An 18,044-nucleotide genomic window follows, 5' to 3' on the forward strand; every position below is an offset into this window, starting at 1 on the left:
GCTGACAGCTAGCTCAGAGCCTGGAGCCTGCTTCTGATTCTTGTCTCCCTCTCTCTCTGACCCTCCCCTGCTCACACTGCCTCTCTCTCTCTCTCAGAAATAAATTAAAAAAACATTAAAAATTTAAAAAAAAACAGTAGCAAACACACAACTACCAAATACATGTATATTAACCTATGTAATACATAACAAAACCCCTACTTTTTAATATAATTTATTGTCAAACTGACTTACATACCACACCCAGTGCTCATCCCAACAAATGCCCTCCTCAATGCCCATCACCCAGTTTCCCCTCTCCCCCAATCAAATACCCTCTCTTTTTGAGGAACAATGAAAACTGAGGCAAAGAAGGTTATTTGTAACCTGCTCTAATCCACATAGCATGGAAGGAATGAGGCCAATATTTTGACTTCGGAAAATCTGGCTGGCTCCAAACTTCATTCTGGTAAAAATCACATGACTCTACCTTAAGACATTTGGGAGTTAAGCAATGAAGTTATGAAGTCTTTTTCTCCAGATGTTTACACAGGCTGACGTCTGTAAGAGCTTATCTAAAGATGTAATTGAGCTCCCAGATTGGTCCAGGACAGGCAGTATCGGGGAGATGTGTTCAGAAAGGGGAGCCAAGATGCCATCAAAGAGAAATTTCGTAATTTCCTAATTTTGCTTGGTATTGGAAGGGATTTCGAATGAAAACCTGCCATGAAGATCAACAGATGAGTGAATTTAATTTCAAAGTGAAGCATTCACAACACAGTTCTTAGGTATGTTTCAAAAGTCCAGCTCTGTATCTTTTTTTTTTTTAACGAATAGTTTATTGTCAAGTTGGTTTCCATATAACAGTCCAGCTCTGTATCTTGAAAACCATGAAAAACTGGAACAAAGATGGAGTAGAGCATCCCTTTAGCCGTGCCCAAATGGCTCACGGTGGGAGCTGGGGCAATTCTTGGCCTAGTTTTCTGAGCCTTGGGGCAAGGCTAGAGTGCAGACTAGAGGGCTAACCAGCTCTGGCTTCCTAATTCCTCTTCATTGTCCGTAATTTTCACCTCTTACACCGTAAACCTCAAGTTTCTCTACAAGATGTTTCAACATAAAGCGCTCACAGACAAAACCTAAATGCGTTTAACTCGATCGTCAGGTTAATTATTAAGTGTAAAACATGTCCCACCGAGGTTCTTGTACAAACTCCCGTTGTTCTCACAGACTCTGAGAAGTGGCACTCCAGAATAATTTTATACGGGTCAGCATGTTTTATAAAGGGGTAGGCAGAGCAGCTTATGAAATTAAACTCCTGAGACACCCTCTCAGGAAATGCCTTGTATTTATGTTTACGTGATGCCAGGGTTCAACAGCATTAAATAATCCAAGGTCGAAAAGGTCATTCCTCATTACAGAGGGAAGCTGGTCAGTTTGGGCCCCACATAGGAATTCTGAGTTCAGACAGTTTATAAAATCCACGGTCATCGTAGTGTGTGGCTTTCAGCTGGGGGTGAAAGCTGCTCGTTTGCAACGAAACATTCAGGAACACAGGCGCTTTGTGAGGGCGGGCGCCCGCGGGTGACCGAGCGGGCCGACAACCCTGGCGTCCTGTGGCTTTCCGCGCAGGGAAGAGCAACCCGTTAGCAGCTGAAGGAAGCGCCTTCGGCCTGGCCGCTCCTCGGGCCACGTGCGCGCGAGCCGCCCGGCGGGGACGAGAGGGTCGGAGGCGCCTCCGACTGGCTCAGAAGCTTCGGCGCCCACTGCACATCGGGTGTCCGGCTGCAGTCGTGGCTTCTGCCGCGCACAGCGCCCGCCCCGGGACCCTGCTCCCGTCAGGTTCCGGGGCTGCTGTCCCCGGCCCACAGCCTCCAGCACCTACCCTTCTCGCGGTAGGAGCGCAGGGCGGGGTTCAGCGTGGAGCTAGCGGGGCTGTACTCGGGGCGGGGCCTCGGGGCGGTGGGCGGGGTTTGGCGGGGAGCGGACGGCCTCGGGGCGGGGCCATGCTTGGCGCAGGTCGGGAGGGGTGCGGCTCGGAGAGGAGGGCGGAGTTAGGGGCGGGACCGGAGGGGCGGGTAGAGGGGCACGAGGCGAGGAGGAGTCCGGTTCTTCCAGGGGCCCAAATCCTACCCGGGGGAGGGAGGGAGCTGGGTCCTGGAGGGGCTGGGCTGGGCTCCGGGAGTGGCTGGGAACGGGATGGGTGGTGGAGAGGGGCGGGGCTCGGCGCTGGGTGGGGGGGGGGAGCGGGATGCGCGGCGGAGAGGGGCGGGGCTCGGGGCAGGGCCGGGGCGGGACGCGGGACGCGCCGCGCGGCTTCCCCGGCCGCGGCCCGCTCCCTGCCCTTCCCGCGGGCACAGCTGTGGGGTGGGTGGCGGCCGAGGCGCGGAGTGGCGAGGCGAGGAGGAAGCAGTACGGAGCCAGGTTTCGGGGCGGCGGGAGCCGGTGGGGGTCCGGCGAGGAGGGCTGGAGGTGGCGGGGCCCGGCGAGGCCACGATGAAGCCGAACGGCGAGGACGAGGAGGCGCCCGCCGGGGGCCCCTGGGAGGAGTGCTTCGAGGCGGCCGTGCAGCTGGCGCTGCGGGCGGGACAGGTGAGCGTCGCGGCCCTCCTCCCCCGCGCGGCGGGGTCCGGACGAGCACAGCCCCAGCGGGCCAGGTCGCGCCGGGCCAGGCGGCGCGCCGGCCGTAGGACGCCCACTCGGAACTTGGCAGAGTCCGAGCAGAACTCCTGTCGGACGGAAGGAGATCTTCCCTCGGGGCTCGGGAGAGCCGGGCCCGCACGGCGTGCGGCCGCGGGGCGGGGGACAGCGGCCGGCGCGTGCGGAGTGGGTCCGGCGCGGCCGGACCGCGAGCGGTGGGCGTCTGGTATCCGCGGACCGAGGGTGCTAGGGCGCGATATGGTGAAAGAAGTCTTTGTGTTTGTTTACTGCACAGACCGTCCCTCTCCCTTCTCCATCCCAGGAGCCGGGGGAGGTGAGCACCTTTCTCCCGTGGCCGGGGCGGCCACCTTTGGAGCATGCCTGACACGGCCCCTCTCCTTCGGCCGTGTTGAGTGTCTAACTGTAGGTGACTAGACCTTTGCGTTGGAGAGAGCAGGGCAGAGTATATGGGCTATGCAGTCAGCCCTAGAATTTAAAAAGCCCTCCCAGGCTTGAATGCCGCAGCTGTTTGTTTTTTACGGACCTTCGAATAGATCCTGTGGCCAGGACGTGGGTGTGGTGGCCTCCGGGTTTAAACCCCTGCCTCCGGAGATCTGGCCCGCTCGCTGTTTGATGGTCTTTCCTCAAGCAACCTAAATCTATACCTACTTGGGCCCAACACCCGAAAAGTGGTTCCATTCAGTGTTTGGAGGAACTTGTTAACGATGACCGAAGAAGGATGAAAATCAAGCAGCAGAGCTAAAAAGAACCTGCCGCTTGAATTTGAAAAGAGAGTGCAGCTGCTCTTTTCTCACTTTCATTTTTGCGTCTCGTTCCCCACGTTTTCCTCCGTACCCGTACCCGAAGCGCGGTGCCTGACACATTGTAGACTCCAAGTCCTTGTGCAGTGTGAATGGATGGTGTTGGTGCTCCCAGGACGGCCAGGGTCGGGTTAGACCGAGTGGGAAGGTGGCTTATTCCTGCCTGGCTTGTTAAGGTACATGGCTCTGTTTTGGTGATTGGAGGGTGAAGGTGGACAGAAGTAGCCGCGGGAGCAGATTGACTTTTTAGATCCGAACAGCACTTTCTTTTTCAGGTCTAGCAGTATGAAAATGCGCTGCTGGTTTTCCCTAGGTGATAAAGCCAGGCTGTTTCCCAACCGACTTGTCACCTGCACAGTGGATAGTGCTTCACCTTGGTATGAATCCTCTAATCCTCTTTAAAAGTTCATTTCAACACTGAGTAGACACATTTTGTGTTGGAGGGCCCTCCCTCTGTGGTTTTAAGGATGCACGATTCAGCCTGTAGGGAAGGCATGACTTAAAACGTGGGTTGCGAGACTTTATCCTTTGGCTCTGTCCCCTTCCTAGAGGAAAGGGAGGACCCCCAAACCTTAAGTGCTAGAATGCTGAAGTTTGTAGCTGCAGGACAAGCATTCTTCCTGGAAAGCATATCGACTATGTACAGGGAGCACTTGCACCCTCCCTCCCAGGCCCCCTCACTTCCTTTCCAGAATGAGCATCATCAGGATATTTAGCAACTTTTACATTCCACCATAAAACTCTTCTTCCTTGAAGCTTTAAGAAGCCAGTTTAGGATTTGGACACTACTGTGTAAGCCCTGGTGAGTTTTCAAATGTAGATCCCTGAAGAAACAGAAGGGTTTTTAAAAGATTTATTTTGTTTGAAGAGATGCTGACATAGAACTTGCAGTATGGTAGGCACAATTCTCAGGGTCTGATTAAGAGATATCTTAAGTTTTAACAACTTGCCAATAACAAAACAACTTTTTTTTGAGAGTGGGGGAGGGGTAAAATAAAGATTCTGCCATTAGGAGTCCGGTCAGGGAGCCCAGAGTCCTGGGCTCCCTCTTGGGCATTATGTGATGCTTCCTGCCTGCCGGGCAGTGGAAGGGAGAGAGTGGCTGGAATGGTCTATGGCTGGAACAAACAGAAGCCACACAAGGTCACTGCAACCTATGTAAAGTGGGCCAGATTGTATTATTAATGTTCTCACAGGAACGGGGTGCTGATTGGAGAAAATCTGGCCTTTAGCCAGAGAGCCCAAAGAAGGCTGAAAAGGTAGTTGGTGGCGATCCTTTTCTGAGTCCTCCTTAGCTAAAGGAGTGTTTGGCACAGTTACAGTGGCCTTGCGGCCCCACATGCCCACCCCCTCACGGGTACCCTGCATTCGGCTATTTTTAAAAATTTTTTTAAATATTTATTTCTGAGAGCGAGAGAGAGAGAGCAGGGGAGGGTCAGAGAGAGAGGGAGACACAGAATCCAAAACAGGCTCCAGGCTCTGAGCTGTCAGCACAGAGCCCAACGCGGGGCTCGAACTCACGAACCGTGAGATCATGACCTGAGCCAAAGTCGGACACCCAACCGACTGAGCCACCCAGGCGCCCCGACCCTACATTCTGCTATTTTAAGTCTGCTTCTCTCAGCTTCTTGCAAGACAGCTCTGTGCGCTGATTTCCCAAGTCTGGGTTCTTTATGCTGAAATATACGCTATAGATGTTCATATATGCGTATTGATGTTCTACCTCCTTGGGAGGTAGAGGAGGGCCTCCCAAGAAATAAATGTCGCTGCCCCTCATCTTTCAGACATTGGTTTGGGTCAGAGCAGCCCTACACACTTTGCTGCCACCTCCCTTTGCCCCATCCTGAGATGTCTCCACAAAAGGAACCTGCCCCAAAGGGCTGGCTGCCCTCACCACCCAGGCCTCCCCGCCTCCTCCTCCTTTCCCCTTCCTTCCCTGTGCACCGCCCATTCCTGCAGGGCCCCACCACGCATGCTGGTGCCACTGCAGCAACCCAGTGCCCAGCCCTCCCTGCTCTCCCCCCCCACCCACCCCCCGCCACCTGGCTGCTGGGCTTTGGGGAAGGGAGTGACTTGAGTCCCTCCATTATCACCACCGCAAATACAAATAGTAATAGTCATCGGAATGGGTGTTTGTCATCTTTGATGTGTGAACAGAAGTATCTTAGAAAACTAATTGTCCCATAGGGGTAGATCCAGGTTTTGTTTGGGCCTGAAAGTCAGACAATTTAGGAGCCCTGTTTAAGAAAAAGATACAAAAATTACAAATTCAAAATGAGGTGTAAACACCGTTTAGAATAAAAAAACCCGCAACGGTATGAATTTTAAGATGCTAACAAATATAACAAAATACATAAGGGGCACCTGGGTGGCTCAGTTGGTTAAGTGTCCGACTTCGGCTCGGGTCATGATCTCGCGGTTCGTGGGTTCAAGCCCTGCATCCGGCTCTGTGCTGACATCTAGCTCAGAGCCTAGAGCCTGTCTTTGGATTCTGTCTCCCCCTTTCTCTGACCCTCCCTTGCTCATGCTGTCTCTCTCTGACTCTCAAAAAATAAATTAAAAAACATTAAAAAATTTTTAAAAATACATAAAAATAATTCTTTAGCTGCTTCTCAATCTTCTGTACTACTTTTCTCACTTTTTTGGCCTCCTGCTCTTTCAAATGACTATGATTTTGTAGTACTTTCTATGAGCCAAAAGGAGTATAAGTTCAGGCTTTCTAGTAGCACGACTGATTGGAATTGATTACTGATGGTTTAGAAAAGTTTATTTAGTCTTCAAACTCATTATGGGTAGGGTTATACACATTTTTAGGATTGCCATCAGATTTGAGAATCCTGTCGGTTTTCTTTTATATGTTGTGAGAAGATACAGAGGAATTTTCTGCAGACTGGCTTCTGGTTCCATATGGTCGCTTATTTCTTTCCACGGTCCCGTGTGCTAGTTGACGCCGTGCACACTCACGTGCTCCCCTGGCCCCTGCCCTTTATGTCACCATGCCAAGCCACTCGGCGTGGCGCACAGTAGAAGCATTTCTGGAAGCCATTCCTATACAGGATGGCTAATAATAACTTACAGACAAATGTGACTGCAAACCCCGCAGATATATTCCATCAAACCCAGAGTAAATTTCATCTCCGCTCAACTTGCCTTTAGCCAAAAATGCCAGTACCCACTCCGGTGCCCCCGGACACAAAATATAATGGAGGTCACAGTGCAAGGAGACAGCAGTTATATCTGCAGTTAGAAGAGCTGACTGTTGCAGACTTAGAAAAGGTGCTCATGTGTGATCGTGTGAATGCTTTGCTAAGGTCCTTCGCGGAGCCTCAGGGAGCCTTGAATCCTCCGCTTCATTGAAGCTTTGCAGTAAATTTATCTCTGCTTACTCTCCATCCTCTTTGGTTGGCCTTACCTACCCAAAGCCCCGGCTGGAGAAGTCAGGGTGTTGTCCCCAGAGCCCTGCGCGGACCAACCCTTTGCCCCCCTCCCCGATTGAAGTACTTGGCCTTTTCAAAACACATTGCATTTTCCTGCCCTTCTTATGCTCCTTGAAAACCATACCCTCCCTCCAGGGTTCAGCTCCTCAACCCTTTCCTTCACGGACCTTCCTATGTGACTCTCCTCATCACTCCTGTGCTGCTTCCCAGCTTTGCTCATCTCTAGTCTGGTTGGTGTGCCTTCCCTGCAGAGTGCCCTGAATGTAGACGCTCTTGTGTCCCCTTCTGGCTCCCCAGAGCAGAGAATGCACATCGGTGGGCTCTGACCCAGTATAACCCCCCTGGTCCGGCTGGCGCTGCCAACGCAGTGTTGTTTTTGATTTGTGATTTTAATTTTTATCAGATATAGCCTACAGGGAATGTAGTAAGTGAAATGCCCCCGAGGAGACTGTTATGAAAAACAGCAGTGCCCTGTCCCCTATCGAGCTCATCCTTTTCCCCAGAGATCACTGCCTTCAATTTTCTGATATTTACACGTCTTCTGAATCACAGGCTTCCACCGTTCCCTCTGGAGTTGTCTTAGGCACTGCATTTTATGCTGTGAGCTGCATTTCCCGGTCGGTTCCCTCGTCATCCAAGCTCACCTTCTGTTGACTATACAGTTGTAATGCATGGATGGGTTGGATATTATAGTTGTATTACATATTTTCTTTCTCGTGCAACATGTCATTTCCTTTAAAAAAAAAAGTGTATTTTTTCATTTGCTTAGCTTTCTGTGTATCTATCAACAGTCATCTTTGAACTTCCCAACAGAATTTTTAATGATCTCCTTAGGGTTGTTAAACTCAACAGATTCATGGCTATAGAGAAAAGGTCTTCACTGTCTCATGCATCAGAAGCACCCGGAAGGCTTGTAAAGGCAGACTCAGTCCCATCCCCAGCGTTTCTGACCCACTAGGTGAGGAGCAGGGCCGAGAATTAGCATTTCCACCAAGTTCCCAGCTGATCCTTTGGGGCTGCAGGCAGCACTTTGCGAACCACCGCTGCATTTTGTTATGTGAATAAATGACTGTTTATTCAACTCTTGAGGAAACTTTGGACGATGTCCAGTTTGGAGTTATGGATTAATGTTGCTATAAACATCCTTGCCTGTGTCTTTTCGTTTCGTATGTATGCCTTTCTGCTGGGGATATTTTAATAATAGGAGTGAAATAATTGCTGCGTCATCAGGTGTGAAATTCTGCCAGGTCATTTTCTACAGTGGATATACCAATTTACACTCCTGCCAGCACGGGGGAGGGTTCCTGCTGCTCCACGCCATGGTCAACACTTGGTATTGTCTGTCTTTTCCATGGCAGCCAGTCTGATGGGTTAGAGGTGGTATTTCGTTGCTTTAATTTGCATGTCCCTTAATGACTAACAAACTTAGGTGTCTTTTCATGTGCTTCTTGGTTATCTCTTGTTTTTACAATGGTGGCACTGAAATGCTGATTGCAAATGTGTTCATCCACTGAACAAATATTTATTGAGTAATTCTGGAAAGGTCTGTACCTTTACTCTGAGTATGGTAATGAGGTTCTGGGCAGTCCTGTGTGGGGCCCTACAGGGTGATAGGGAGCTCACCATGGCTGCTGTATGGGGCCCTACAGGGTGATAGGAAGCCCATGCTAGCTGCTGTGTGGGGCCTTAGAACGCCCCTGGGGATCAGAATTGGATATCTGATAGGAAGCTGTTCACATAGTCCAAGTGAGAAATGAGGGTGGATTGACTGGGCTATAGTGAAGAAGGTGGTAAAACAGATGCATTTCAAAGGCTGAACTGCCAGGCTTGCTGTTGGATTGAGGCAGAGTGTGAGACCCGGAGAAAAGGCAGGGATGCCTTCCAGGGTTTGGGCCTGCAAAACTGGTTGAATGGATTTGCCATCTCCAAGATGGCGAAAGAGCAGGAGGAACAGGTTTGGAAGTGGAAGTCAGATGTGTTTCGAGCACGTCCAGCTCGAATTGCCAGTGGATTTCTAAGCGGAGGTGTCGGAGTTTGTATCAGAGTTCAGGGGACAGGTTGAGGGTGGAGACACCAATCTGGGAGCCCGAGGTCCCGGGATGAGGGTTAAGGCCAGGTTCCTGGACCAAGAGAAAGCAGGTTTGTCCACCCAGGGACTCCACCTTAGGGTGATCCCAAGTCAAGCTCCTGGATTTTCTCTGGGAGATTCCCAGATGTCAGTATGTGGAGGTCTCGGGTCACTTGTTTCTTTCAGAAGAGACTCCCTACTCCTCTTCCACCAGGACTCTGGAGGAACAGAGGTGGTGGGTGACGGTTTCCCCACTTCCCGCCTCCCCTTGGCCCCATGTAGCATTTTGTGCCTCAGGTCCAGGCCTCCTGTTCCTGATTAGCTCCACAGCGGGGTCAGCCTGCACTTACAATTGTAAAACTTTTGCCAACGTTTGAAACCTCAGCCAAGACAGAACTCCTGAGAGACAACTGGCAAACGTAGAGTAGCAGCTGCCCTCTGTGGGGCACATGTGGTCCAAGTGCCCTGGGCCCACCCCTCCCTGACCCTGTGTGTGAGGCCAACTGCCTTTATGTGCTGTTGTAAGGAAAGAGGCATGTTTCTTATGCCCATTTTGCTAACAGAAGCTGGGGTAGGGGATGAGAGGGAGCACTTTGTTTCAGAGGGATTTGCATCTGCACTGGCATTTGGAGTCCTTGAAATCCCCCATCTTACTAAAGGGATGGAAGCAAAGACTGGTGTCACTGCCACGTGAAGGTCGATCAGCCTCTGTGGCCCTGAGATATTTACTTGCTCACCCAAATGAAGCACTTGTTAGTGGAGATTACAGTCTTTGGGGCTGGGGAGAGAGTAGGCTGAAATCTTACCACTTAGCCAGAGAATGGAAATGACGCTAGTGAGTTCCAGAGCTCCTACCCCACTCCCCAGCCTTAGGAGTGGGGGGGGGAGGGGGGAGGCTGAGCTCTTCCAGCTAGCCTGAGGTTTAGAGAGAAGGGGATTTTTGTATCCAGGCTCTCCCCTGTCTCTCAGCCTCATCAGGCTGGAACTGAAGGCTGGCAGGCTCGCATCTTTCTCCCATGGGAGATGGGGAAAGAATTCAGCTGAGTAGTGCTGTCACATCCTTGTAGCTAAGCCAGTTTCAGGGTCTCTGTGTCCACTGTCCCAGCAGTGCCTGGGTTCCCTAGGTGGCGCACTCAGTATGCAGCAGACATTGGAGGACACCCCCGGCCCCGGCCCCAGCCTCCTGGGACAGCAACTTAGCCGATGATCACAGTAGCATGTAGTATGGCTGTGGTGGCAGTCATCTCAGGCCTTGGAAGATGGGGGTCAATTTTCTGGAAGAAATTTACACCGTGGTTGTAAAAAGAGCAGCAGGATTCACTAGAGAAGTTGGGTGACAGGCTTGGGAAAGGTGAGGGTGTCAGGGCAGAGGGAGAAGATGGACACCCTGAGGGGAGAAAGCCAAGACGGCACTCAGGAATGGCAAGGAGGGCACGTTGGCTGAAGCTGAAGTTGGAAGAGGAGGGTCAGGCCAGTGGCTGGGCAAAATCTGGTGGGGGGGGCTTGAGGAGGCCCTCAGTGGACGGTGGTGTTGCAGGGTCATGTTCAGGCTCACCAACGTGAGTCTCAGTGGTGGTGTTATTAGTGGCCTTGGCCATGAATTGTGAGGTGAAAGAGGCCTAGTTGTGAAGAACCTATGGGCTTCTGGCGCCGGCAGCTGGGTGCATTCCACTGCCTGGGACTCCATACCCAATAGGGATTCAGGAGTCCCTGAGGGGTTCGGCTCTGATCAGCGTCAGAAGATGTGGAGCACCTGCCATGGAATCCCTTTCCCTGCACTTCCAGCTGTGATCTTAGCAACTTTCCCCATTTCTTTGTGCCTCAGTCTCCTCATCTGTAACATGAAAAGATAATTATCACTACATTGGAGTTATTTTGAGGGTTCACTAGTTGGTACGTGTGAACTGCTTGGAATGGTGCTGGGGCAGAGTGGGCCCTCAGCAGGTATGAGCACCAGCAGGGTGACGGCGGCGTGGCCAGCAGGCCACAGGCGGCGGGCTCTGGGGAGCAGCCCCTGCTGGCGGGGCCCAGCCTGCCATCCTGGACGCACCTCTTGTGAGGAATGGTCTGAGGTGGGAGGGTCAAGTGACACAAAAGGCAGCTGAGGTGTGGGCGAAGGTGTCCTCAGGATGTGGCACATGAGGTGGCCAGGCGCCTGGCGGGGCTGATTCAGAGGAGTGCCAGGGTGCAAGGAAGGCAGTGGGTGACGGTAGAGCTAGCAAGTTGGAGGAAACTCGGCTGTGAAGCTGAAGAGGGAGGCAGTGACACTGGAGAGCTCTAAGACTTGCTGGCCTGTGAGAATTCGGCATCCATGGCCCACATCTGCTTTAACCAGCTCCTCCTCCTTCCTGTGATTAGGTTCATTTGTGAGTTATTAGCAGATGTTAACACCGACCCCTGGGCCACAGGATAGCCACATGGAATTCACTTTGTAGGGTTTATTGATTGTCCTGTGTATTCGGATTCTCCAGAGAAACAGAACCAACCGGAGGCCAGCAAGTCCAGTTTGCAGGGTGGGCTGGCAGGCTGAAGACTCGGCCCAAAAGCCATAGGCAAGAAGAGCCATTGTTGCAGACCAAGTCCAAAGATAGTCTGCTGGAGACCTCTCTCAGAGAAGGATCAAGTCTTTCCTTCTATTCAGGCCTTCAACTGATTGGATGAAGCCCACCCACATTACAAGAGCAGTCTGCTTTGCTGGTTAAAATGTTAATCTCATCCAAAACACCCTTGCAGAAAAACCCAGACTACCATTTGACAAGACATTTAGGGCACCCCATGGCCCTGTCAAGTTGACTCATAAAATTAACCATCACATCACACTCACTTGTGTTCACATATGTCTAGAACCTGAAGTGTATAGTCAGTATCATCAGGACTGCACATCCAGTAGCCACACTTTCCCATTCCCGACAGCGGAAAGCCCTGTTGCCTATTAGAAACCCGCTTCTGGCAGAGTTTTTTGGGTGTGCTGGTCCCTGGGTTCTGGAACACACACAAGCTGCTCTGCAGTTATGGGTACTAATTGTATGGCAGACTTGGGGACCGTAACACAGAACCAAGATGGTGTAGAGACAAGAAGGAGGCTTTGGGACACATCCCCGAATGACACCTCTGACACTGAAGCCAATGGTGTCCCTTGTTTTAGATTTGAAATTCAGGCGTCAGTGACTAAAGGCTCGTATTTTATATATTAAACATTAACAGAATGTTATCTGGAGGGAAAGACCCAGGCCAGGGGATCTGGGAGTGCATGCCTAGTTAGTGAGTAGCTGAAAAACATTAATTAAAAACCAGCATACACTAACTTACTGATGGCAGAAGGAACGTGTTTACAGTATCTAAGATCAGAGACAGCTGTGGTAAAGGGCTTAGCGGGGAAGTGTCCCACAGCCTCGCAGCCACCCCTGTAGATGGGACTATGGTGAAAGGCAGGGGCTGTGTGAGTCTACTGCTGATTGATTGGAGAAATACAGCACTCTCTCGCTGCCCTTCCTTGCAATGGAGGAACATTTAAGAATTAAACCTTTCTTATTTCTTATTTTAGCATCCCATTTGAGATCTGCCCATTGTGTACAAGGTTTTGGATTTTGCCGTAAGTCATTAAGCTCTGTCAGGTATTTGCTCTCAAAAATAACAGTGGTGCAGGTCTTTGTGTACATAGAGATCATTTTGTGTCCCTTGACCATGACCTAGGGTTCCTCATTTAGTTCTTCCAACAACCCAGTGTCTGCGGTGCTGCTGTAATTACAGACGAGGAAACAACGGCTCCGGGAAGCTCAGTGATGCCCCCCACGGTCTCCCAAGTGGAGCTGGAATTCAGATCGCTGTGATTCTAAACTGTAGGTTTATCATCTGTGCTCCCTGCTGATATTATGAAATGGGTGCAAGTAGGAATTGCATTCTAGACCGGGGGATTTTTCATATGCCTTTCCTCCCCGAAGAACTAGCATTTCCAAGTCATTGGTGACTGAAAGGCGAGTTCGGATAGCTTTCCCAAGGTGTGGGAGTCCACTTGATGAGGGTGCAGCGTCCCACTACAATGCATATTGCCTTGCTGGGCCTAGAGCCTGAGGGGCAGTGTGGTGTGGAGGGCTGGGTCCTGGACCTGCCAACATGAAAGGCAGAGCTCCTGCCCTCCAGACACTTACCATCTAGCCAAAGAGGCTGGATGTGCTTTATAGTGATGAAGCAGTGCGGTGCATGCAGTAACTGAGCTGTGCTGTCGGTGCTGTGGGAACCACTGAGCCAAGAGGAAGGGCCTCACCCAGGGTGAGTGGGCGGAGGGCTACACAGGCAGTTTCCTGGAGGAGCCGGGCATGAGCAGGGTCCTCAAGGACAAATGGGGTTGGCCCTTGCAGGAGGAACGTCCCGTCCAAAGACAGAGTTGCTGCAGAGCGCGCAGCGGAGAGTAACCGGGCACGGCAAGGGAGATAGGTGCTGCCCAGGCTGGCCACAGACGTCCTCACACACAGGACCTGGGGCCTGCCATCCCCCCGGAGGCGGCGTGGGGTGGGGCGGGGAGAGGACAAGTCACAGGGAGTGCCAGGAGATAGATCTGTTTTCCGGAGAGGCTGCTGTGCTCCGGGTGGACAGCGCTGCAAAGGGGCAAGGCAGGAGGTTTGGAGGCTGAGCAACATGGGCAAGTGAAGGCAGGCAATGTGAGAAGGTTAGCGAAGTTCTGGGAAATAATTGAGAAATGGGATCTATGTATCTGGGTGTGTAACCCAATGAGAGGGAGGAGCTAAGGTGTCCCAGTGGATGGGATCCAGGGCCTGGAGGAGCAGCAGCAGGGGACAGGGGGCCGGGCCGGCACCGCATCAAGTTGCCAGTGAACACAGAGGGCGGTGTGGCCTGCTCTGCCGCTAAAGGACACGGGGACATTCAAGCTCCATGGCTTTCCTTGTGACACATGCCCACATCGAAACAGTCATAGCGAAAGTCATAAATATTAATAGACATAGACCAGAAATATTTTGAAAAAGAACGTGATTCGACCCCTTTCTCCTGAATACATAAATCTCCCCCTTTGTGTGATTTTGTAGCTAGGGCCTGGGTCCTCTGGAAAGTGAGCCCAGATGACATCAGACATTCCCCAAACTGCCCACACAGGTCCCTGAGCATGCATCTCCTCAACATATGAGAGTTGTGTATAGTTTGGATCTGAAAGACCAAATGTATACATACCAGGGCAATTAGATATGGCCTCCCAAGGGCACCAGCAAAAAAAAAAAAAAAAAAAAAAGTCTTCCAGACTTTAGTTACCTATGAGCTCAGTGTGTAGCAGCCAAGAAATCTTCATTCCGATGTCCACCAACACCTGACTGTGTAGCAGCCCCTGTGTAGGCCACAAAATTCACCGGTGGCGGGTGGATACCGAGGAGGGTCTGATGGGGCTTCTTCACCGCATGCACTGACGTCAAATCCCAAGAGGCCAGCTGTGTGGGTTTGCGGAAGTGCCCTAGCAGCACACTGAGAGGGTGAGTGCCCTCCCTGCTCTGCCTGCAGATGTTGGAGACCCATCATAGAGGAGGTGACATCTGAGCTGAGTCACCAAGAAAGGGAACACACGGGCCAGAAGAAGGCTCGTGGTTCTGTCAGAGGGGAGGCTTAGGCTGGAGCCTAACCGTCATGGCGCAGGGAGGGGAGGGAGATGGGAATGTAGAGGTTAGGTGAGGCCCGTTTGTTAGGTTGGTGGCTTGGCTTCCTTCACAGACCAGTGCCAGAAGCGAGGCAGGTTTCTTTCTTCCCCACAGCAGCCCCGGCGCTGGGAGGTGGGGCTGTGTTTCTCCTAGTCACCCAGGGACCCAGGTTCCTTAGCACTTGTTGCTTTAAGGAGGTGTTCTCTTCCCACGTGACCAAAGCTCACCTCTCACCCCCACAGCTACGTCACCAGCTGGTGGCAAAGGGGAAAAGGACAGGAGGGAGTAGTGTGCAAACAGTGGCCTTTTACGGGTGTGACTCAAGTTGCACGTAGCCCTCTGTTCACATCCCAGGACAGGGCCACACCTACCTGCACGAGAGGCAGAGAGGTGTGGACTGTTGAGCCTTGCTAAACTTGGGCCTTCTGTCCCTGAAAGGAAGAAGAGGATACTGGCTATTTGGGATTAAACAGTCTCCGCCAGGAGACCAACTCTCAAGAGTATGGTGTGCCACCTTGGGGGGTTTGTGTCCTCAGAGTGCTGGGGAGCCCCTAAATGCTTTATGCTGGGAGATGCATGATTAAGGTCAGGGAGTTGGCAAGCCCTTCTGGCTGTGGTGTGGTGAGTGGACAGGGGGCCATAAGGTAGATTCAGGCTGGCTCCAGGAGGGGGGACCCGTGGACGGAGGCTGGAGGAGGAGACTCCAAGCACATCTTCACTTTCTCACAGGACAACCAAAAACCCACAGTGAAACAAAACGAAGAGACCAAGGTGGTCAGTGTTTAGACAAGCACTAATGATCCCGTTGGAAAAAATGTGCAGAGTCTGTTCAAGCAGTCTCATGTGTACTTTCTTCATGACTCAAAGACTTCTGTGCACCTACTCTATGCCAGGTACGGTTCTAGAGGCTAGGGGTGTGGCAGGGAACCAAAGCGCTCTCCCGGGGGAGACGTACCATCAACAAAGGGACGCGTGAGATGATTTCAGATGGCAAGAAGTTCTGGATAGATTAGAAGATATAAAGTCCCTGGAACAGAAAGAGATTTGGCTAGGACCGGCCAGAAAACCAGAGTGGCAGAAGGATGGCGAGATTGGGAGTGGCCTATGGGAGGGGACGTTTGTAGGTCTGTTTTTCCTGAAAGCCGTGGCAGTCTTTGCGTGGTGCTGAGCATTGCAGTGATAGGAGCTGATGGAGGTTTAAAAATCGTTCTGGGGGGGGGGGGGGAATCGTTCTGGCTTCAGCACAGAGGCTGCAGGGCGCATGGTTGGAATCATAACCTTGAACTGTATGAATGCTTGCTATGCGTGCGGGGTGGGGGCAGGTGTAACGTGAAGCTTGGGGCCTGCGTCCTCTCAGGGTGGAGATCCTAGGACTCCTGTGTGGTGCTGGGTCAGAACATCCAGCCCCCAGGAGACCCCTCCTCATTCTGGGGTTTGACACCCTGCTCTCAGCCTGACACTCCGACTGCTCCAGTGTGGCCCCTGCATCGGTGTCACCACAGAACTTGTCAGAAATGCAAACATCAGACCTCAAACCCCACACCTACTTAACCACCCAAGTTTTCACTTCAGCAAGACCCCGGGTGACTCATGCATAGTGAAGTTGGAGAAGCATTGGTGGCATGTCCTCTGGTCTGGTCTTCCTCTCTCCCTCCCTCTGCACGCACACACACCCCACAAAAAACCACACAAGCTCCCTTCATACCACCCCACACACTGCATACATCATATACACATGAACCACACACACATCACACACGCACAAACATAAACCACACATCACATACACAAATACATCAACCACACACATCACACATGCACATGTATAAACCACACAGACATTGCATACATGCGCATATAAAACACACACATGCACATATAAATACACACCATGCCCCTCCCATACACATACCACACTAAATTGCCATACAAAGTGCAAGCTTACTGCCAAATGGCCTACAGATAGGAGGTGTGGACTAGCCCAAAATTCAGGGATCTCTGGAGGACAAGGGCAGATGCTCCATGAGCTAGATTTGAGAAGTTTCCAGCTTATAAACAATGAGCCCATGGAGATTTGTTTGGTGGGAACTTGCTGTGTGCACATTGATGTTTTAAGGAGATTAGCCTGACAGTGCTAAGCAGAATGCTGCAGACAGAAGGGACGGGAAGGCCCCAAATGGCAGACAGTCGGAACCAGCACAGAAATGTTAATGGGTTATGCATGAGTGCTATATGCATTGTCTTTCGCATTATTTACAGAATCACACTCCACGTTTTCTGTAATATGTATCCGTTTGCAACCAAGAGGAAAACCTGAACAAAACCTGTCTAGGCTCAGTGCTGTTTGGGCCGCCTCTAGGATAAGGGCAGAATTTGAAGATTGCTCAGTGTCTCGGCGTCTCCTGCTTATTCTTTAAAATTCCATCTGAGGTCCTCTTCCTCTCTGCAGACTGGAGGGTTGTCTCCTCCTGCCCTCCTCCCCTTCAGCACCGTTAGTACGAAGCACAGACTGGCCGTGAAAGGCACTCGGGAAACATGAAGGTAGAAGGATGAGTTGAAGGATGTCAAGTCTGTCTAGCTGCATGATTGGTGGTGCTTTGGAAAGAAATACAGGATCTTGGGATGATAGCCAGTGTGGGAGGAAAGGTCTGAAGTCGTTTTCAGGTGTCCTGACTTTGTCATCATGCTGAGGGAGCCACTGAGCCGCTACAACAGACAGCAATGAAAAAGAAAGGCCTGGGCTGGAGAAGGAGTGTTTTTTATTTCACAGAGTCAACCGGCTCCTTCCCACAGTGTCCTGTGACTGATTAACCATTCCGCACACCTTCCTGTTAGGGCTGTCCACGGGTTCCTGGAGCCAGACTGGGCCAGGCTGGAGGCGGCTCCAGGAGGCTCCCTCCACACCTCACCTCTGCATTTAGCCGCAGCAGGTTTGGACCAGATGTGCCGGGGCTTGCACATCCACGGAACCCACCTGTGAGCCCAGAACCGGGGATCAGTGAGGTCCTGGCACCTAAGCCAGCCCATGTGCTCACCCCCTTGGACAGTCAGGAGCGCCCTGACCAGAGCATCAGGGAGAGTGGGACCCCCTGTTGGTGAAGTGCCTCCTAACCTCTCCCAGGCCTCAGTGTTTGAGCATTTGTAATCTGGATTCAAGAGCATAGTCCATTCCATGCGATGCATAAATGAATTAGGGAAGATACATTTTTACACAGAAACCGAATTCCCGGGACTCTCTGGGACAGAGGTGTCAGTTACATAATCTTCCACTGGATGACGCTTCATGCTCTTGAGAACCACCATGTTTCTCTTTTCCTTCAAAGAAGAATTGCTCCACAGGCAGGACAGGATAGCTTCAACCAATGAACCTATCTTTCTGGTGAAAGAATAGCAGGTAGTTAGGTTCACTGGACGCCCAGACGGTCTCGGGTGTGATGTTGAGTCCCGAGGCCTGCCTGTGTTG

The 18,044-nt window shown here is 51.7% G+C and overlaps 1 protein-coding gene across 1 annotated transcript in view; it reads left to right on the plus strand.

Annotated features, from left to right (window-relative positions):
- Nucleotides 1-2,278: 2,278 nt before the first annotated feature.
- Nucleotides 2,279-18,044, plus strand: part of IMPA2 (inositol monophosphatase 2) — a 42,338-nt gene continuing 26,572 nt past the window's right edge. The window contains exon 1 of the mRNA XM_039217252.1: nucleotides 2,279-2,568. Coding sequence (XP_039073183.1) covers nucleotides 2,473-2,568 — 96 coding nt within the window. The 5' untranslated portion in view covers nucleotides 2,279-2,472. The remainder of the gene's footprint in view (nucleotides 2,569-18,044) is intronic.

The sequence above is a fragment of the Hyaena hyaena genome, unplaced genomic scaffold, assembly GCF_003009895.1.
Source record: "Hyaena hyaena isolate Hyena2069 unplaced genomic scaffold, ASM300989v1 scaffold_673, whole genome shotgun sequence".
Lineage (NCBI taxonomy): Eukaryota > Metazoa > Chordata > Mammalia > Carnivora > Hyaenidae > Hyaena > Hyaena hyaena.